Raw genomic sequence first — 21,197 nt, 5'->3', positions numbered from 1 at the left:
CGTAAAGATAAAGACCGATAATTTCAACAACGAAGGAAGTTAGAAGGAAAGAAGTGAATCGAATAGGCGGTTTCGAAGCGATTAAAGCAAAGCGAGACAGGAAGTGAATCGGACGATCGAAAGGACGAGATGGAAGAAAAAAAAAAGAAAAGAGAGAAGGCAGGAAAAAGACAGCAAGAAGAACCGTCGGCGTCGGTCGTGATAGCGTGGCGCGACGCGGCACGTCGGATGGTCGGATCGGGTCCCGGGACACGGCCGTGCGCCGCTCCACGCTGCCCCACCCATCCTCGCGTCGGCCATGCCGGGGCCGCGAGCCGATCAATACTTCGGCTCGGACACGAGGCGCGGCGGACGCGACCGAACGGTGCCGAACATGGCCGAGCCCTGGCACGAGGCAAGCCGAGTTCCCCACTACGGGCGGCGTTGCCGGCTCAGTCGTTGTGCGGGAGTGGTCGCCGAGGGATGTGTGGTATCGTAACCGCGAGTGTGATCGAGGAATAAAGGGCCCGGCGTTTTAGTTCTTCTCGTTCGCGTTTAGTCCACGGTCTCTCTCCCTCTCATTCGTCCATTTCTCGCGCGCGCGTGCTCCCTCTGGCTGTCCGAGGGAAAAGAAGAAGAGGAAGAAGAGAAAATAAAAGGAGAAAAAATCTCCGGAGTACAAGAAGCGTGTAGTACGCAGCCCATCGTTATCGCGGCACGTAAACGTTCCTTCGTCACCGCTCGTCCCTCTTCCGCACGCTTGTCTGAATTCGAGCGGGTGCACGGATCTACGCACAGATCGTGTATTTACTTCATTATTTATTGTACAAAGGACTTATAAGCCATAGGTAGGTGGAAAAGTCGGTTCTGCGACGCAATTTGTGATCCTTTTTCTCTCTCTCTCTCTTTCTCTCTTTTTCTCCCCCCACATGCCTGGCGCCGTCTTCGTCTAACGTGTCCCTCCTGCTCGTACGCTTCCGCGCCCTCCGTCTCGCTCGCTCCCTCTCAGGCCGCATGCTATAAACGCGCAGGTCGGTCGGGCCGCTTCTTCCACGCATTCGTCACTTCCTGCGTGACCGAATCGCCGCCGGCAACCGCCGTCGACGCTTCTAGATCGTACGTACGCTCGTGTCCGCTTATCGGCGCTCTCGTGGGAAACTCGAGACACGAGAACAAACCGAGAACCGGCTATCGATCTCTTGCGGTAACGTACTGCGTCGTAGAACACGGCTCGTACGCGTGTCTCCGCATTGACGTGTAATTAGCGTGTCCTGTTCATCGAGGTGCGAGGATCGATCTCTCTCCTCGATAACTCGCTCGGTTTAATCGGCTGGTTTCTCTCCCCCTCTTCGCGATCCTAATCGATCGGCTTCGCGACAATCGTTCGAAGGCGTCACCGTCGGAGAACGCGGCTGAGAATTTCGCTCTCGCTCCGTGAAAGTAACTGCCGTGGCGCTATTATGGCTGGCTCCCTCTTGAAAAGGCGGCCGCGGAGCCAAGCGAAGCGGCCATAACCTCTACTTGGACGGTACGACGCGGTTGATAATTGCTTTCCATTTTCACACGTCATACCGAGTCTACGGCAGGTATTCATTGGCTCTGTTTTTTATTGCTGCACTTTCTGAATTAGTGTACACAGTCCAATAAATTGAAACACATATACTGTTTGTTTCACTTCTACTTATTGCTACTGATTCAGAATGCAGCAATAAAAAAACAGACTTATAGCCTGTTCTTATATTTAAAATCGTCTTAAGCGCCGTCTACAAGGAGATTTTAAGTGCTAAACTTTAGCTTTATGCATCGTCTACAATATGCGGAGTAAGCTTGGTGTAGGGAATGAGAGTGAAAAATTGACCAATCACAATCGATTATTCTTCTCTCATTCGACTGTGATTGGTCAATTTCTTGAGACTCGGGGTTTAAAAGCGTAAGTTTTACATCCTAGAATCTCATTGTAGATGCTATTTTAAGTACAGTTTTTAAAATACAGGTCAATCACAAAATCATATTAATATCTTAAGACATTACTTAAGACTATCTTGAAATAAGAACTGACTATGAAGCCTAAGTTATGTATTTTAAACTCAGATTAATAACTGCTTGCTTACTTTGATGACAAAGTCATTGCATAACAACATAGGATAATGTTACTTTTAATAGTTAACAAGATTCAATGAAGCATACAGTCTCTTGAACTTGTGCAGATTTTAGGAAAAAACTTAGTTGAATCTCACTTGCCAGAATGAAGAGAAGTGCATTCAACTGAGTTATGACGTCACAAATTAGAATTATTTGAATTGATGTAAATGGAAAGCAACTGATGGGTACTTTCCAGCAACGAACATAGATGATACAGTGTAACACAGTGAATCATATTCTTATCGTGATCTTTTGCCATTGTTAAACAAAGATGAAATGATCGCTTGCCTCTTGCTGGAAAGCACCAAATGTCTGCCGCCTCTTCTCACGAGAACCGGACGCGACGTCTCTGCGACCTTCGTCGCGACGTCGTTTGCGTTGCTCATCCACCATCTCCCACGAAAGCTACTTTGCATGGCTAAATATGTCTTTGTGCGGAGGACGACCGACGCCAGTTCTTCACGAGGGTCTCTATGAGGTATCCCTATTGTCTCCGAGAGTGACCTTATAGTCCAAAACTTGAAAGTACAGGCAATAGAAACAGAAAATGATGGATTTCGATCTCTCAGAAACCGTGTATTATGATTCCGTACTCGGGCTCTTTAGTTCTTATTATAATTGATGAATTTTCTTTAATTCGTTGCATTGTTGCGCAGGTTTTTCCATGTATTTTTCCATATTTGCGCAACAATAATATAACCGACACTGTTAAGAATTACAAAATCGGAATATATTATTCTTGACGATAGTGTCTCGATATCGTTTTATTGTATGTATTGCGTATGTATTATATATAATAAAAAAGCTGCGCAATGACTTTAATATTATATAACGATAACGAATTGTCGTTGCGAGTTACAGAATACAAGCACTGGTATACGCGGTTTCTGATAGGTTGAAATCTCTTATTCTCTCTCTCTCTCTCTCTCTCTCCCTCCCTCCCTCCCTCCTATTGCCTGTGCTTTTCATTGTGTTTCAAGCTTAATGCACAATTGAAAAGCACAAGCAATAAGAACAGGGAATAACAGACCTATCTATAACCTTAAACACAATGAAAAGGACAGGCAATAGGAATGCGAGAGAACAGGGAATAATAGATTTCAACACGGAAAAAAACACAGCTGAAAACTTCACTGATTCAGCAAATCTACAGTCGTAATATACAGACAGTTAATTTTCTATGTTAAAATAGCAAAGTTGACAGCTAAATAACATTAACGATTTGTTAAATCATCAAATCTTCTTAGTTCAATGTTGAATTCGCGTAATAATAAATTATAGGTTTGCTGTAGCATCCAATTAATTTTTTTTCCGTGAACCAATTAGAAATCGTGTATACTAAAATAGCTCGGTTTTTGAAAGGTTGAAATTTGTTATCTATTACCCTATTTTTATTGCCTGTACAATTTCAATTGTGCTTTAGGTTTTCCAAAAGTAACGAAAGTTTCAGAGATTATTATCATACGTGACGAATCTTCTTTTGTTTTTGATTATCTTATAATGTCTATTTCTGTCAGATAGAATAACTTGAATCTCAGTTTAATTTGTTTCTTATCTTCTAGTTTTAAAATTGGTAGACTTTAAAACTAGAAGATAAAAATGATGAAAAACATTTTTAGTCGGTTCTTATTCAAGATTATCTTAAGATATCAATCACGTCTTAAGATATCAACGGCTTTGTGATTGATTTACATCTTAAGACTGCATTTAAGATGATTTTTAGATATGAGAGTTGAACTTGGCCTAAAAGTTAAAAACAAATAAAGAATACATTGATCGATATTATTTAATCTACATTGGTAGAGATATACGTTAGCGATTTTTAAATAAAATTCCGCCTAAATTCACTTTGAGAATTTGAAGAGAAACGAGATCTTAAGCCCATATTAGACCATGAATTAGAATTGAATTTTGATTGAAATTTGACTAATCGAACTAAAGTTCATTAAATTTCATTTACTGATCAAACTAAAGTTCATTAAACTTGATTTAAATTCCAATCCGATCCCAATTTTAAGCTGCACGGAAAAAACGCTCTTACTGTAAAAAATTAAAAATTTTATTGGATATTTTGAAAACAATTTTTGTCGGATTATATTAAAATTTTTTTCTGGAAACTCTTAAATTGATTGCTAAAATATCAACATTTTTTTGCAGTATTGCATTTTTTAGTTTCTAACATGATTATTTTAATGATTCAATAAAATTATGTTTAATTTATATTCAGCGAAATTTTAGTTGCTTCAGATTGCAAAATCATTTTTTCGTGTCTGATATCTATTTTATTAGCTTCCGATTCTGAATCTGGACTTTCAAATATTTTCTCAAATTTTATACTGTTAAGTACTGAATTTCCAAGAAACTCTCATCTTTCGAATTTTACTGAAATTTCCTTCAATGATAGAGCATTTCTTATCTCGTGCGATTTTTAGACTGGATCGCAATTAATCTGTTTTTTTAGTCTTCTTCTTTCTTTCGGATAGATTTTATATCGATCTAACTATTGATCGATCAGCATACAATTGTTTTCTCCTCCCTCCCCCTCCCCTTTTTTTATTGAGAACGCTCAGATCTTGCATCGATCGATCGATGGCCTTGAGATCTTGTTAAATGTGAAGCCTGTGTTCTTATTTCCTAGATTTATTTATAACGGTGGTTCAATGGTATTTTATGCTTTTATTTCACGTGACTATATTTATGGCGATAAGTACTGACGGTCAATATTGACGAGAAATTGCGAGGTCATTTTTAGAACGAGGATAAAGTTTGAATTTTAATGCCCCCCCCCCCCCTCCCTCCCCCGAGATTGATTCACGGTGTTCCGAGTACATTTGCGCATCCGATCGAATTTTTATTTTGATACGACATGATTGATATCGATCGTAGTCGATATTTTAGAACGCATTCAGAGAAAAAGGCATTATAGCAGCAATTATAAAAGTGATAATAAAAATTTTGTGAATTTATCTATGAATTTTATGTATTGTACACAAATGAATGAACTATTTTATGGTTGCAATAACTTATAGAATTCAATTGGGTGCATTAGGGAGCATATTAAAACTGTTGAACACAAATTGATGTAGAGGATTAAACCGTGAAATTTTCAGTACATTTTATTATGTTTTAAGTAAAATATAGATATTTAATATTTTGAAATATTTGCATTTTTTTTTCACTTTTACACTCGGATTGAATCAATATGCAGCAGTTCGCAGTAGTGTGTCCAATCAAATTTGTTAAATATAGAATTAAATAAATTTTATTATATAACATAGTTAATAGAATCAACTATTTTATAATTGCAATAAAGTAAGAGAGAGATATAAATTAGCCAACACTTGATGCGTACAATAAATTTATTCAAAATTTAGTAAAAAATTACGGAGAAAAAGAAATGTAAACTTCTTTCAACTATTGTTTTAGGTCTCGGTATAAATTAAACGTAGAAATGCATAAAGTATATTTAACAAAGTAAACCGCTGTCCATTAGAATGTGTTTTTTGAATCGCAATGCAATCATTAAACAGGATTGCTACAAAGTTGGAAATTGGAGAAATATCAGAGAAATTGAAAATGATCAGAGAAAAAGACATGAAATTTTACAAAATTTTCTGAAATTTTTAAAGCCAGTTCTTGGCTTCAAAAAAATTCAACATGCGTAGGTATGTACATTACTCGTATCCCACGTAGTTTTGAAATAATTAACTTAACTAATAAATACAAGTAATATTAATTTACATTGCTATGTTAAATTTGACTGTTTCTAAAAAATAAAAAATTTCAAAACATTACTAAAAGCATGGGATAAAATCATGAAATTTTGTTCGGAAATCAAGGAAAAATTGCTAAATATTAGGATGAGGAATTTCTGACAGCTCTGTTAAATCTGATTAAATAAGTGCAAGTGTAAACCCACAACATGGAGATTAATTTGAAAAAAACATTGTGACTATAAAGGTGTTGTTATCTAATCTATAAAATAGTTTATTCAATTACGTATACATTAATTCTGCACATGATAAAACTTGTTATCTTTATAGATGTCATCACTATGTTTTTCTCTGAGAAAAAAGTTCAAATTGAGGGAAAAATGGTTTTTCGTTAACGTCCAATTTTTCAAATCCTCCGTCACGATTTTGCTACGAATTAAATGAACTTTACAGCATATGCGATCGGAATAGTACCTCGTCGTAACATCACGAACGTGCGGATATAGATATTAATTTTATCAGTTGCCTCGTTTATCTGTACCCATATCACGTCATGTTTTACTTTACTGATAGCGCCATCCCCCACCGCCTCTCGCGTATTTGTGTTAAAGCGGTAGTTTGTGTAGAAATCACGATGCCGTTCTAGTCTTGCTGCATTTCTGCGTTTTCTACTTTATCAAAAGAATTGCGACAAGCCGATAATCCATGGCGATCGATCGATAATCTGCTTATATAAACGCTGAGATTAATAATTTCGAGAGAAAATTTTCCATACAATGAAAATTTTTGAGTCTTGCATTTAATCTAAATATTATATTTTTTATTTATAACACGAATACATTATGCATGCGCTCATGAACTATTCCCTTGGATAATAATACTTTTCTAGTTATTTTAATTACATTCAGGATAAAATCCTGTGCCGTCTGCCAATCTTTCTTTGGACAGGAGGATGCTCCGGATTCCAATTTTAATTTAGCAGATTTAGTGACTATCGGTGAGATGAATTAACACACACAGAAAAATGCATACTATACGTAAATAATAATTATTTGTTTCAAATATTTCAAAAGTTTATGTATCCGCAAATCTATCAAATTCATTACAATTTATTCAGCATCAAATTTATTCAAAACATATTCTGAATTCTAGTAAATTTAATACTTCAATTAAGAGTATTAAATTAACATAAATTCAATTTGTTTATATTAATCTGCTTCTTCGATCAATTTTATTATTGAAAAAAAATAAATTCTTATTTCGAATACTTCTTTGAGTAATGAGTTTGTCTGAGTTTTTTAAATAAATACATTCTAAGATTATCATTAAGAAAATGTTCTTTGTTAAAGATAACCGTTACTTAAAAGAAAAAAAAAGTAAATTGAGTAATCACTTTTCTTAGCAATAGAATGCTATTTTTCTCTGCACAATCAACACAGTTACATACACAGTCCTTACATTTTTAAACGCGATATTATTTTAACAGAAGATTAATGAAAAGGAATTTATTATCTAAAAAATGCAGATTTTTTAAATAAAATAATATTTCTTCGAATAATTTTATGTTTGAGAAACATCGGTCTCTCTTCGCTTCTCTCCATTACATTTACATTTATTTGAATATCTCATTATATTTCTATTAATAATTGCATTGGCACGTGAGAGAAGACTTGGTTCACGTCGCAGCCGCCTGATATTAATGAAACGCAGCACGATCGCGTGAGTATGGCAATGATGGTTACTCGGAATCGCAGCCTCGTTTGCCAGGTTTGCATGCATTCATAAAAGCTTGCAAAAGCGTCGATTACCCACGCGTGACGCCAGCCGCATTCTTCCCGTGCCGAGGTGGAATGGAAAAAGTGCATTTACTTTCAGGACCTAACGGTGTGCCGACCTAACGTTTCGCCACAGGGATGACGGAGTAGGGAAACACACTGCGTCACGCTGCGACAATAATTTCTAAGAACTTGAAAGAACTTGAAACATTTATCAAAATTTCCAATTTTTCAGAACTAACAATCAGATAGTTCTAAACAAAAGAAATGTCCAGGTATACAGGGTTGGCCATATTCGACGGAAAGATATTTTTTTTTCAATCATGGGAAACGTCGTTACTCGATCTAACATCTCTGTCAAAAGTTACAGTGGTTGCCAGATCTTTCCGTCGAATATGGCCAACCCTGTACTGCTTTTCATAGAATACTTTCTCAGCTTACAAAAAGAATTTTTTGTGTATGTATCAAAAAATTAAAGTATCCAAAAATTTAGATAAAATAATTTTGTTGGACCATTAAAATAATTATGTAGGAAACTCAAGCACGATGAGCAATGCTGTAAAAAATTTGGACAGTTTAGTAAAATTTTTTTCTGCTGTACGTAGGAAGATCTCAGTTTTGCTGCTATCTAAATATTTAGATACAGATCTAAAGATAATTTTATTGAACTATTAAAATAATTGTGTAGAACGCTCAAATTGATTGTTAGACTGTCAAAATTTTTGTGGCATTGCTTGTCATGCTTGAGATTCCTACGTAACTATTTCGATGGTCCATCAAAATTATTTTCAGATTTATACAACTAACATTTTTATAAGATACTTCAGCAAACTCGTTCTTTTTCGTGTGTTCTTTCTAGGTTAATCACTAATTGATAGTTTTGAGTGACTTTAAAAATTACTATAAAATCATCAGTGATTAACCACAGTTAGAAAAATAATTTTTACATTATTATCTGGTAAATTGAAGTTAATAATTCTAAACCACAAATAACTAGAAAATGAAAAAACCTTCCCGACTGAACTTTTTCAAATTAATATTATGTCATGGTACGTTTTACATTTGTTTGATCAAATTTAATAATAGCTGTATTGCGACATTTAAAAAACACATTCAAACAGACAGTGGTTGATTTTGTCAGATACACTTTATTATAGTTTCCACGTTTGATTTGTATCAAAAAAGATCAAAAAACAATGAAACGTTTGCAAAGTCTGGTTTGTTAGGCTTTATTTTAGCGAACCTCTTACGGAAATCCGTACTCCTACACTTTACAACACGCCGGTACTTTCGGTAAGGATCAGAATTGCATGTAGCATTCAGAACGATCTGAAGGGGAGGAAAGGGAGGAAGGGGGTAAATTGTGGTGGGAATTGGAACGAGTTTACGCGCGCGCGAAACGCGTTCCGCTCCGCGTCACGAGAGTTCTTCGTGCCGGAAATATTTCGGTAGCGACGCGGGACGTCTCGACGTCGTCGTCGTCGTCATCCTCGTTGCCGTTAAAACCTGCTGAAACCAGGTGATTGCGTGTGATTAAATATAGGACACCGAAAATGTCTACCCGCTCGCCCAATATTTCTGTCCGTGTTTCTTTGTGTCAGCCGAGCGTTTCCGGAACCTTCGGTCGATATTTACCACCGTTGATTCGCCTCAGTATCGAATCCAATTATTTTCTGGTTGAGAACCATCGGGCAATATCGTATGAAATGAATTCCGCAATCAAGGACGTCGAACGCCGGTATCGCGCGATCGTTTACCTCGCGAGAAACCGCGAGTCTCGCATATCGCGTACGCATCTTTACGTGTAACATGTTCCTCGCGTTCTCACGGGTAATTCGCACTTCTTTTACCTCGATTTCGCGTGTACAAAATTACCTACCAACTGTTCATTTTTTCCTTAATAAATTACTATTCTTTTAATTTAATTAATGGAAACCCTTGATCGTTTAATGATAAAATTAGACTATTTCCTCCTCGGCTATCGTAGATAGAAATGAAATTAATATCATAGTTGTTTATTATTTTTCACATAATCTTCTTGCATTAAGTTGATGGAAATTTGTTGATGAAACCTTTATTGTTTGGTAATAAGTTAGACTTTATTTTCTTGAAATACTGTAAATAGAAACGAAATTGATATCATCATTATTTTTTACGTAATCTATTGTTTACATTTAATTGGAAATTTACCTTGATCTTTTAGTGATAAATTTATTTCTTTAGGTTTATTGCAGATAGAAAATTAATATTATAAGAGTTATTATATTTTATTAATAAACTGTTATTTTTTGCCTTTAATTAATGAAAAATTTATCTTGATCATATAATGAATTAGACTTTTTTCTTTGGGATCGCAGGATATAGATAGAAACGAAATTGATGTCATCGATCAGTTATTTATGTAATTGAATAAACGATGGTGATCAATCAACAAAATTGGAAAAAGAAGGTTTGAACTGGACTGTCCAAACAAGCTTCATAAAGTGTGATTAATTATTTTGTATTACGAAAATATTGAATTAATTATTTGGCAATTATTGGAGTGATTATTTCTTTTGCGAGACATCGAACATTGGGTGCGTCCAACAGAATGCTACAGTTTTGTAACCGAGTTTTATAATTGTCTGCTGAACGATTCTAAACACACTCAGTGTCTTAACGTGTTTACTCAGCGGTCGCCATGATTTCCAACGAACTAAAAGTACAGCTGAGTCTCAAGCAAAACATGTTGACCAAAATGGTTGCTCCCAATATATCACTCTTTAAAGCACAAATATAGGGTGGGCCATCTATTGGTACGTTTTTGAATTTCGTCGTATGGCAACACCGAACGAGCTACAGACCCGAAATTTTGACAGTTTATTAGTCATACCGTCCGCGGCACGAAACAACATGTTTTATCTTGAAGAGCGTTTTGAAATTTTAAAAACTTATTTTCAAAGTCAGTGCTGTGTCGCCGAAACTGTACGAATTTTGAAAAGAAATATGGAGCACCGAAGGAGCTATACGCAAATTGGTGAGGAAAGTTCGTGAGAAAGGGATGTTAGTGGATGACAGAAGTGGTCCCAGAGCTCGGACAGTGCGCACACCCGAGAATATTGAGGCTGTGGCCCAAAGTGTGAGACAATTCCAGCTTTGAAAAACAATAGTCCAAAATGTCATTAATAATTGGGGTGACCGAATGGCATACTGTAAGGCCAGTAGAGGGAGCCACATGAACGAAATCGTTTTTCATTCTTGACGCGGATACTTTTAGCTTCACAACAAAAAAAAAATTAATAAAAAATATCAATGTATGCTCATTTGATCGCATTTTTAAAAACGTACCAATAGATGGCCCACCCTGTATATGACGATTTAATTTACAATGTAATAGATACTTTTGATACACACGAAAAATGACTGTTGTCGATCACTATCAACTATCACTATGCACTGAGAAAAATGTCTGGTTGGATTAAGTGAAATTCTAATTGGACGAATCAGAATTTTCTGATTCAATCTATTAAAATTCTAGTTGAGATAATCGGAATTCTAATATATGATTCAAAATGTTCCGATTTGATCATTTTCAACCAGATTTTTCAGTGGCAGATTAAAAATATATAAATAATAAATATTAGGTGTTGGAATTAATTCGTAGCGTTTTTTAATGAAAAAATGTTATTTATTTCACATGAGCATTAAAAAATACATTAATGAAAGTACTTCCCATCACTTGTAAAACGCTACGAATTAATTCCAACACCTAATAAAATATATTTTATGTGTAAATATTTTCTACATAAAAGTAAACATTTTCTATGTAAAGATAGATTCTTCTATACTCACACATGCGATAGCTAATACTATAAGAGCATCCAGTAGAACACTCAATATGTTGTAACTCATCAATAAACCATTGCGCAATAGTTATTCTGCTTCGTACATCTATTTGGAAATTCGAGTCTCCGCAGAATGTCGTTCCCCCATTTCTCGGGAGAATGATGAATGCCACGAACCGGAAGCGTATTATTAATGAAACCGGATCTGGGACCTTTCTGTCATTCGTGACCCGGAATTCTCTTTCATCTCCCTCACCGTACTTTTGCTCTATAAAAGAATCATGAATCTTGTCACCGTTTAAATATGGAACATGGGTAAACGCTGGTGCGATTCTTCGTTCGACATTAATCCGAATTTATTGCACCATCGTAAATTTATTACGATAAAGAGAAAATCCGCGGGGATGGGAAGGATTTATAGATCACCGGATGTCGAAATGGCATGATTTCCGGAATTGAAAATTTTCAAATGTAAGAAGTTTTGAACGTTGACATCAATTTATAGATCCAAAAATTTTTGAAACATATTGAAAACCAAAAAAATGTGAAAAATCTATGAAACATAAACGTAAGATTAAATTAATATATAGACTAAACGATTTATAGTGTGTAATTTGTGAAATCTATTGTAGAATTCATCGCAAGATACAAACTTCGTGACATTTAATGTTTGTGAAATGCAGTACTAATTTATCAGAGATTTGGGAAGCTTCCTGGTACAAATAAATGCATGAAGCCAAGTATTTCAAGAATGTAATTTTACAAAGCTGTAGAATCTATGAATCGTACACAATTGACAAAACTATTATAGAAATCAGAGAAACACCAGAAAAATTGGAAACAGTCAGGGAAATCAAGAAAAAAATCAGAGAATTTTTATTTTAATGTTTTTGGAAATTTTTTTTTAAATTAAAAATCTTGGCTTTAAAGAAATTTGATATGCATACATCACACTAGTTTTGGAATGCTATCAACTTAATAATTAAATGGAAGCGGTGTCAGAAATATTAATAGTGATTTACATTGCTTGCTTTCTCTCTCTCTCTCTCTCTCTCTCTATATATATATTAGGTGTTGGAATTAATTCGTAGCGTTTTACAAGTGATGGGAAGTACTTTCATTAATGTATTTTTTAATGCTCATGTGAAATAAATAACATTCTTTCATTTAAAAACGCTACGAATTAATTCCCACACCTAATATATATATATATATAATAAATTCTCAATAAAATATTTGACGGTTTCCAAATTAAGATAAAGGTATAAAAAATTTTCAAAATATTATTAAAAGCATCAGAGAAAGCCATAAAATTTTGTTTGAAAAGAAAGATTATGAATTAGAGGAACAATTGTGACAATTCTGATAATTTGTAAATTCAATGTATGTTCAAAACATATTTCTGTAACATCGATGACTTATCTAGGGAATTCTTGAAACGTATAAAACTATGTTTTTACGATGATCAGTGATGCATTTGCACAATTGCGATGTAATGTTACATTCCAATCGCGAAAATCATCGTAGAACAATTTCGTTGTATTTTTTTCTACGTTAAACTCGTGCAATGCTTTATTACGAGGCAAAAATTGTACGCACGGTAGCGATCGACGCATATTAACGTCGCGTATTTTTTTTTTCCATACGACAGGTGACACGGCTGGCATCACTTCCGGCATTCTTCGACTCTTCCATCCTTGACTACAATTATCCGGTTCACTGAGGAAGAAATGCTCTTAGTCACATGCGATTAGGTGCAATTGCACTTTGACTCGTTACTCATCGCATTATTTTAACACCAAACAACTCGTCGTTTCCCCGTATATCGCTCTTTCGTTAGGTAAACATCCGTTCATGCACATTTTGCATTCTTGCGGATATTCAGCATCATTAAACTTCGCAGAACTTCACGCCAATTTTCTCGCTATTTTAAGGGGATCCTAAAGTCGTCTGTTTTACCGACTAGACGTAATAATTTTAGTATAACAATTACTTTTTTCCAATTATTCTTTCACAAATTCGATAATCTTTTTCCAGATTCACTTTAAGATCCCCTTAAGAAGGAATTCTTCAACAAATTTAAGAAGAAACACGAAGCACACATGTAATTTTGAGTATCATATATTTAAATAATTATATATGTAGAAATATATTTACAAAATGGATTTTTTTTCTAACAATAAATAAGAATTAGAAAGGTTAAATAAATATTGAGAAGAATGAATGACGATATCGGATATTGTGAAGCTCCGGAAACCATTGCAAGTTTTTGTAAATAATTCTTTGATATTTACAAGAAGAGTCCAGAGAGAGGAAACCATCTATGTTTTTCAAGTTAAGTGGCCCTTAGAACTCTCGTGGGTTTTTCGATGGCATCGACCATCTTTAAAGCAATGAGTCATCGTACCACGCGATATCCGCTCGTTCTACTTCGGATTATTTGCGCATATTATACAGAATTTTTTCCAAACCTCGTTTCTTTTCAACGACAGTTACCTTACAATTCATGGAATCTGTTAATTATGTTAAATTATAGCTAACCAGTAATTTATTTTTATATCATATACATTAAAATTATAATCTCTGATTACCATTAATTTCTCAAACTTTATAAAACACGGATATTGATTTTCCTATTTTTATTTAGCCTACTGAAATTTTTTAAATAGATTTTTATAGTGTTCCTTTATGATGTATTAGATTAAAAATTTAGATGAATAGCATGTCGTTAAAAGTGAATTTTTATTACACGCATTCTGTATGCGGGAACTTTTAAAACGCACCGTGATCACGTAACGTATTCAATTTACAAACTATTTTTACGGAAAAATCTCTTCTCATGCTCTACGATGTATTTTTAATTACTTATCCTATGAATGCATTGCGAAGATTTCTCTCGGGAAACCTCCCGATTTGTCCTTTATGTTTTAGTCTCGTTCGCAATGTCGCTTTGCTTTTACTTGAAAAGTAATTTAGCGGAAAAGTGATTTTTAATTTTCGAGAGAAATTATTTCTGCCTCGCATTATTTTTATCTTTACTAAGAATTGTGTTTGCTTGATTGAAGGAGCTTAGCGAATATATATGCAATTCCTTTACAATCATATCTTTAGGTAGAGAAGATTATTCAATTTTTGAAAGAACATTGGCTAATTAATTAATTATTAAACAATGTGTATAAACTTCATTGTATATATATATATATATATATATATATATATATATATAAAGCATTTAATTTGAAATAGAAATTTATTTACGTTTATAAAAATCTGTCTTATTATGATTAAGAAATTAGATTACACGAAGAAAGGATCCCATTAATTATATAGAAAATTAAAAAAATGAGTTAGTTTCACATGTAATAGCTTATAATGTGAACAAAAGATGTCACAAACACAAAATTCAATAATAAATAATTTTTCAGCTTGGTGTATCAAAGGTATAAAATTTGTTCAGAGCACCGTTAATGTAACGTAGCAGCAAAACTCCATTATTGAGCCTTGTCTAAGACATCTATTCATTTTCTATAAAATTTGCGCGGAGTCCTTTGTTGTGTAACAGCAGTTTGTGTAAGGTCCATCGTTAACGTTGCTGTGAAAATTATATTCTCTCCTTTTCTTATACACATGGAAGATGCGTCACATGTTGCTTGATATAGTTCATGAATGCGTCTAGGCTCGCTTCCCAGTCCGAGATGTAATTCGTTCTTTCAATTCTACGACATGAATCACCGTTTCCTCTCTCCCGTACTACGACGATAACATTTCACTACACGGACGTATTACGACATCCCGTTGATCTTACAAACATATACTTGAATAAACTGAGTATCTAGAAACTTAACTGTTTCAGAACGTATGAAAGTCTTCACTTTTATCTGGAACGATCTATTCTTTATTCATCTAGATTTGAAAATTTAATTTTCAAATAGATAGATGGGTTGCTCAAAACATTTCAAACAAATTTATTTTTATAGTTATTGGGTCATCTAAAAAGTATCCGCGGTTTTTAGATGACCCAATATATTTTTTAATACATTATGTATAGAGTTAAACTTCATTGTTTAATATACATATACCTTTATGAGATAAAAAAAAAACTCGAAGAAAGGCTAAAGGTGAATCATTTAAAACGTTTATCATTTAAAACGTGAATTTCAGTGACGGGTGTAATTTATGTTTTTCTCGATAATGGCTTATTATTGACTCAAGTTCTGCTCTTGCGATTCCATGGCAACAGAATCATCCACTCGGTGTGCATCGAACATATTCGCTTGTGCATTTGTTCTTTTTATCAGGAGACTGGCGATTCTCTTATCAGCACGGATTCATAATACTCACGTAAACCATCGATGAGATATTAGCCCTCTGACCGAATTGCCGAGTCGTTGATGATTTATCGTATCCGAGCAGTAAATACCAGCCGAACTAAAAAGAAAAAAGAAGAACAAAGGGAAAATGATAATTGCCATGCACTTCGAATCTGCCATAAACGATTGAGGGTTGCTAGAGATTAAGATTTAAAATGGTCGTGTAATAGAGAACGTGACAGCCTTGAATTTTGTTTCTACAATAAGGCTATGTTGAATTTATTATTAATTGTTCTCGAGGAAAAAATGCACTAAGAAAATGATAAAGATAAGACTGGGCAATCATTGCGCAAGCTGTGTATCTCATATAGTCACGCTTGTCATTCCGATAGATATCCGGTGATAGTCTGTCGGGTAGATTAAAACGACTGATTAGAGATAAGACTTGGCGTGAATTAGATGTAATTCTGAGCGTTATTCACGATTGAATAAAAAAGAAATTAATTGTACATGATATTAATGCTTCTAAAAAAAAAATATTAATTTCAGTGGACATATACACACAAATAAAGTTCCAGCGTTACGATATTGATATTATACTTTATGATTCGAAAGAGAAAAAACGAAAGGAGTGAAAGCTGTTGAAACAAATAATATTAAATTTTAATAAATATTTGTTTGAATAGTTTACTTAGCAAACATTTGCTAAATGTACAGATATTTATTTGATATAAAATCCATTAATTTTATTTAAGTATCACTTTTTATTAAGTAAAGATTTATTTACCATAAGTTTACTTAGTATTATATTAAAAAAAATTTTATTCAAATTTAATAAATTGTTTTCATATAAAGTAGAGCTTATCATCTTATTTAAATAAGGACAAAATTATTATATAAAAAAATTTGTTAAATAAGAAAATTATAATTTATAAACTTTATTATTATAATAATTTGAAAAAAACTGTTTTAAAAGTAAAACTGAGGTTAGTGATTAAAATCGTGATTAGTGCGATCCTATCGTTATTTCATAACTTGTGAAATATCGCTTTACATTGAATCCTCATTAGTGAATAATGCCATTTGATATCGATATTCAAAGCTACAAGTCTTACATAATGCGCTTTTGCCAGATAATAGCCTGCGCGTGCATTGATCGGCCATGCCCAAAGCCTACGTGATACTCTATTTCATGGTAAATCTCGCTTTCATGTGGGAAATAGATGCTTTTGCATGGGTTTTCATAGAATGTGGTATCCGCGGTAAACGCGTGTGGGTGTTGTATTCTGTTATGACATAGTCTTCTTATTGCAACGTTTATCAAGTCACGTATGTCATATCGATTCCTCAGATTAAATACTCATTTAATTCAATTGAAGAAAACACTTTGATTAGTGACTTCGATAGATGCAGCCTTTTCCTTTTTTTTTCCTTTTTTACGACCTTTTTCTTTCTCAATATTAAGCGTACAGAATTAATTACAATTAATGTAATTATTATATAGCTATGCTATAATTGTAGACTTATAATTATATAGTAACAATAGGAAATAAATGCTCAAGTAAGAAAGAAAACGGTAGATAACGTTTCATATTTCTTGATGGAAGATAAATTTTAATAAAAAATTTTTCTCTTTGTATCTCTTTGCCTTGAAAGTTGAGATCGGTTTTTTTTTCTTTTTACTGTAAAAACATTTTATCTGAATGTTTTCCGTCAGACAAGATGAAGCTAGTCAGTTCGAAAATGCATTCCAAGAATGTTCCCTTTTTTTTCAAGGAGGAAACAACATGAAGTCTCTGGAAAACATAAACAAATTTGATTTACAAATGATAATTGATGATGTCTTAACTAAAATTTTCAAAGCGAGAAAAAAGTAAGTCATCGTTCCGATATTTTCCGGTATCGGACTGCACTGCTGCTTCACGAAGCGTCTGGAGAATAAAGGAACCGAGTTGCATGCACGTGACTCAGAAAGGGAAAAGGTCGTTTTGTCTCCGGAACAGACGTGCGTCGATCCGAGGTGAATGAGGCCAGCCAGGTTTCTTGAGTGGATACGCAACATCTTGTCGTCGTTGTCGATATCTAGCTTCTAAACGTGTCTTTGTGCGAGACCTATTCTTCTCGACCTCTCCGGGAACTCGCGATAAAAGGAACTAGGCGACACTGAAACGTACGCGAGAGCGTTTTGTGCATCGCGTGTTGCATCCCTCCCGCTGTTCTATCTCAACGTATTTCTCCATTCGACAACTTCTCTGACCTGCTCGATACCGACAAGTTTTTTTTTTTATCTCCGTTATCCCTCGCACTGAACGTGATAATTCCCGCTGAAGTCGTTTGCGAAGTGTCCAAAGTGTGGAATATTGCTTTGCATCACGCGAAGTATGGTTTAATATTTTATATTTAAAATGTAAACGATGCGACATTCTCGGTCGAGAAGCGTTCAATCTCGAAATACAATGTAGTAAACTTTAACAGCTCTGCCAGAAAACTCGAAATTAGGGAAATTAGAGAATTGTCAGGGAAATTGAAAACGATCAAGGAAGTCAGGGAAAAGTCGGGGAATTTTGCAAAATTTTATAGAAAATTAAAATTTTTAGCTTTAAAGAAGTTCAATATTCGTACATCATAGTCACGCAGTTTTAGAATACTATTAATTTAACAAATAAATGCAAGTACAATAGTGTCAACAGCATTAATAGTAATTTATATGTTAAATAGATCTTTGAATAGAATATATTAAAATTTTTAAATTAGGATAAAAATACAACAAAATTTCAAAATAGTCAGAGAAAAATATTAAATTTTGTCTGGAAATCTGGAAGAAATTATGGAATTTTGGATGAGGAATTTGACAACTGTGAGCAGTAAGATATGTCAATCACATATGAGGAAAATAATCGACTATGACTGATTGATTTTTTATGATTTAAAGCTTAGGTACATCTATTGTGTGTCTATTTTACTTGGAGATGTGATCATAGAAATGATCACAGAATCTCTGTCTTTTGTATTTATATTCTTTTGTATTCAACCTCTTGGGCTTTAACCCTTGAATTTGTTAGTTTCTAAAAGGACGTGAGTTGTATTCTTGAAGATGTAAAATTTCGAAATTGGAACTTTATTTTTAAAACCCATTATATATCTCTTTTAGAAATACACTGGAAAAGGAGTCTGCATTATTTGGGATTTTGGTTGAAAATGGACGAATTGGAATTTTCTGATTGAATCCATTATAATTCTAGCTAAAGATAATTAGAATTCTGAGTGATATAATTAGAATTCTTTTGGTTCGTCTCATCCATTTTCAATTAGAAATTTTTTTTAGTGTATACTTATACGTTTACAAACGTCTTTTAAAACAACACTATAATTTTGGATCTTGGAGCCTTCAACGCAATTTTAGGAATTTACAATCTTTGTCTTTTTCTTATTCTACAGTTGCTTTTTCTTAACTAATTACCTTTCAATTTTTTATAAACAACAATGTTTGATATTGAGATCACCCTGGCTTACTAAAATCGCGGAAGAATTCTCGCCAACAGAGAATTCTAGACTTGGAGTTCCACTGACGTGTCACGTTCTTTTTTTATTCTAGCCGACACAATGTCCGTGGATAAGGAGGAATTAGTGCAACGTGCGAAGCTTGCTGAGCAGGCGGAAAGGTACGACGACATGGCGTCCGCGATGAAGGCGGTCACCGAGACGGGAGTCGAGCTGTCGAACGAAGAGAGGAACCTACTCTCGGTGGCGTACAAGAATGTCGTAGGAGCGAGACGTAGCTCGTGGCGGGTAATCTCCTCTATCGAGCAGAAGACCGAAGGCTCCGAACGCAAACAGCAGATGGCCAAGGAATACCGGGAAAAGGTTGAGAAGGAATTACGCGAGATCTGCTACGATGTATTGGTGAGTGAACAGCCTGTCTTTTCCTGTCCTAAAACCTAAACGTACCGGTCGCCCTTTCCTTTCCGCTTCAACAAGTTTATGTCTGAAAAGACTTACGTTAGGAAAACACGTTCAACTCGGGCTTATGTTGAGTGATAAATTCATTTTATTATTGGAAATATTTATTAATAGCAATATTTATTAATAGCAATATTAATGAAGAATTAGGGGATGTTTATTATCTGGAAAACCCAGAATTTGTTGAGAACGATTTTTCACCCTTTGAGAAAAATCGAGGTTTTTAAATAGAATTTTATTAATGCTCGGAGAAATTTATAGAATTTTATTTTTAAATTTAAATTGTCTTTCTGGGAACATTGCTTCATTTTTTATTGATAATGTTGATAATCAGTAATAAGTATCTTGGAATGTTTAATATATAATTTGTATTACATGTATTCTAATTTATTACAAAGTTGCATGAAAAAATTTTCCTATCTTACCTGAGATTTAAGAAAAAAAACTACCTGGAAAAAATCCGGGAGTTCTTAGGAAATCTTTTTACGAGATTTCAGCAAACATTGACATCAATTCGTTGGTTTATTTAGTAAAGCATTTTTATTGCTGTAAAAATAAGATATATGTATTTATGTTAATGAATAGAATGTGTACATCTCTGATTATATCTGTTTTCCCAAGAAGATATAGACAGGTATACATATATTTGAAAAGAAGTAGAGCGAAGAATTTACGTTTCCGATCGGTGTATCCTGTTATATCGCACGAACGGCGTATACAGCGCAATTCGCATGTGTTTGCTCGATGGTCAGGCTCATTGTGTCGCCTGAGTATTGATCGAAGTCGCTTTAGACAAGAAAAGCGACGACACGGGCGATAAGAGATGAGGCGAGTATTGAAATATGGGAGAAAAGCGTAAATAGTTCTCTCGGGAAGTGGGGAAAAAAGGAGAGGAAAAACTGCGAATTGTGTTTGCCGAGGAGCAAACATGTTTGAACAAATGTCTTAGCGGTGACCCAGATGATAGAAGACTGACTTTTAACGCGGTTTTCTCGCGTCGATTAAAGTAATTCTTTCGACATTCATCGATGTAATTTTAAGGATTCACGAGAAACACGAAAACACAGTGAAAACTTTTGTCCCATTTTTTATGTTAAAAATGAATTAGCAGTTCTTGTATATTTTTTAATGCTTCGTCTTCTTTTTTCTTTCTTTGTGTGAAATTGTATTGTTGGAACGATGCTGATTTTTGTTGTTTTTGCTACGCGAATCGATAAGCAATCATCGAGAGTTATTTTTGAACGATACGTTGATGCCATCACACTCGCGATTAAACCGTAATAAGGTTAATTGAGTCTACTCTATGGAGTCTACTCTTGATGATGAAGCGAACCTTCAGCGGAACTGTTTGGGCGGATCTCTCGCACTTTGAGCTGCCACATAGTTTCTGCATGATTCGAGGCTACGATAAATGGCCCGTTCGACAATGCATTTCTCAAAATAAATGTGACGTTCCGATGCTCCCTTCATATATCGATTTTCATATATCGATTG

At 34.5% G+C, this 21,197-nt stretch overlaps 1 protein-coding gene across 3 annotated transcripts in view; it reads left to right on the top strand.

Annotated features, from left to right (window-relative positions):
• Window positions 1–21,197, top strand: part of 14-3-3zeta (tyrosine 3-monooxygenase/tryptophan 5-monooxygenase activation protein zeta) — a 72,743-nt gene that overhangs the window by 34,048 nt on the left and 17,498 nt on the right. For 2 of the 3 annotated variants that reach the window (XM_011062064.2, XM_011062062.2), the window contains exon 2: window positions 19,339–19,646. In XM_011062064.2, the coding sequence (XP_011060366.2) occupies window positions 19,347–19,646 (300 nt within the window). In that variant the 5' untranslated portion in view covers window positions 19,339–19,346. Of the gene's footprint in view, window positions 1–414; window positions 828–19,338; window positions 19,647–21,197 lie in introns of those variants that run through there. The other variant, XM_011062063.2, reaches the window with a different exon arrangement.

This window comes from Acromyrmex echinatior, chromosome 12 (assembly GCF_024713525.1).
Source record: "Acromyrmex echinatior isolate Ae372 chromosome 12, ASM2471352v2, whole genome shotgun sequence".
Lineage (NCBI taxonomy): Eukaryota > Metazoa > Arthropoda > Insecta > Hymenoptera > Formicidae > Acromyrmex > Acromyrmex echinatior.
Note: the sequence above shows the minus strand (reverse complement) of the source record. Positions and strands in the feature narration are given on the sequence as shown.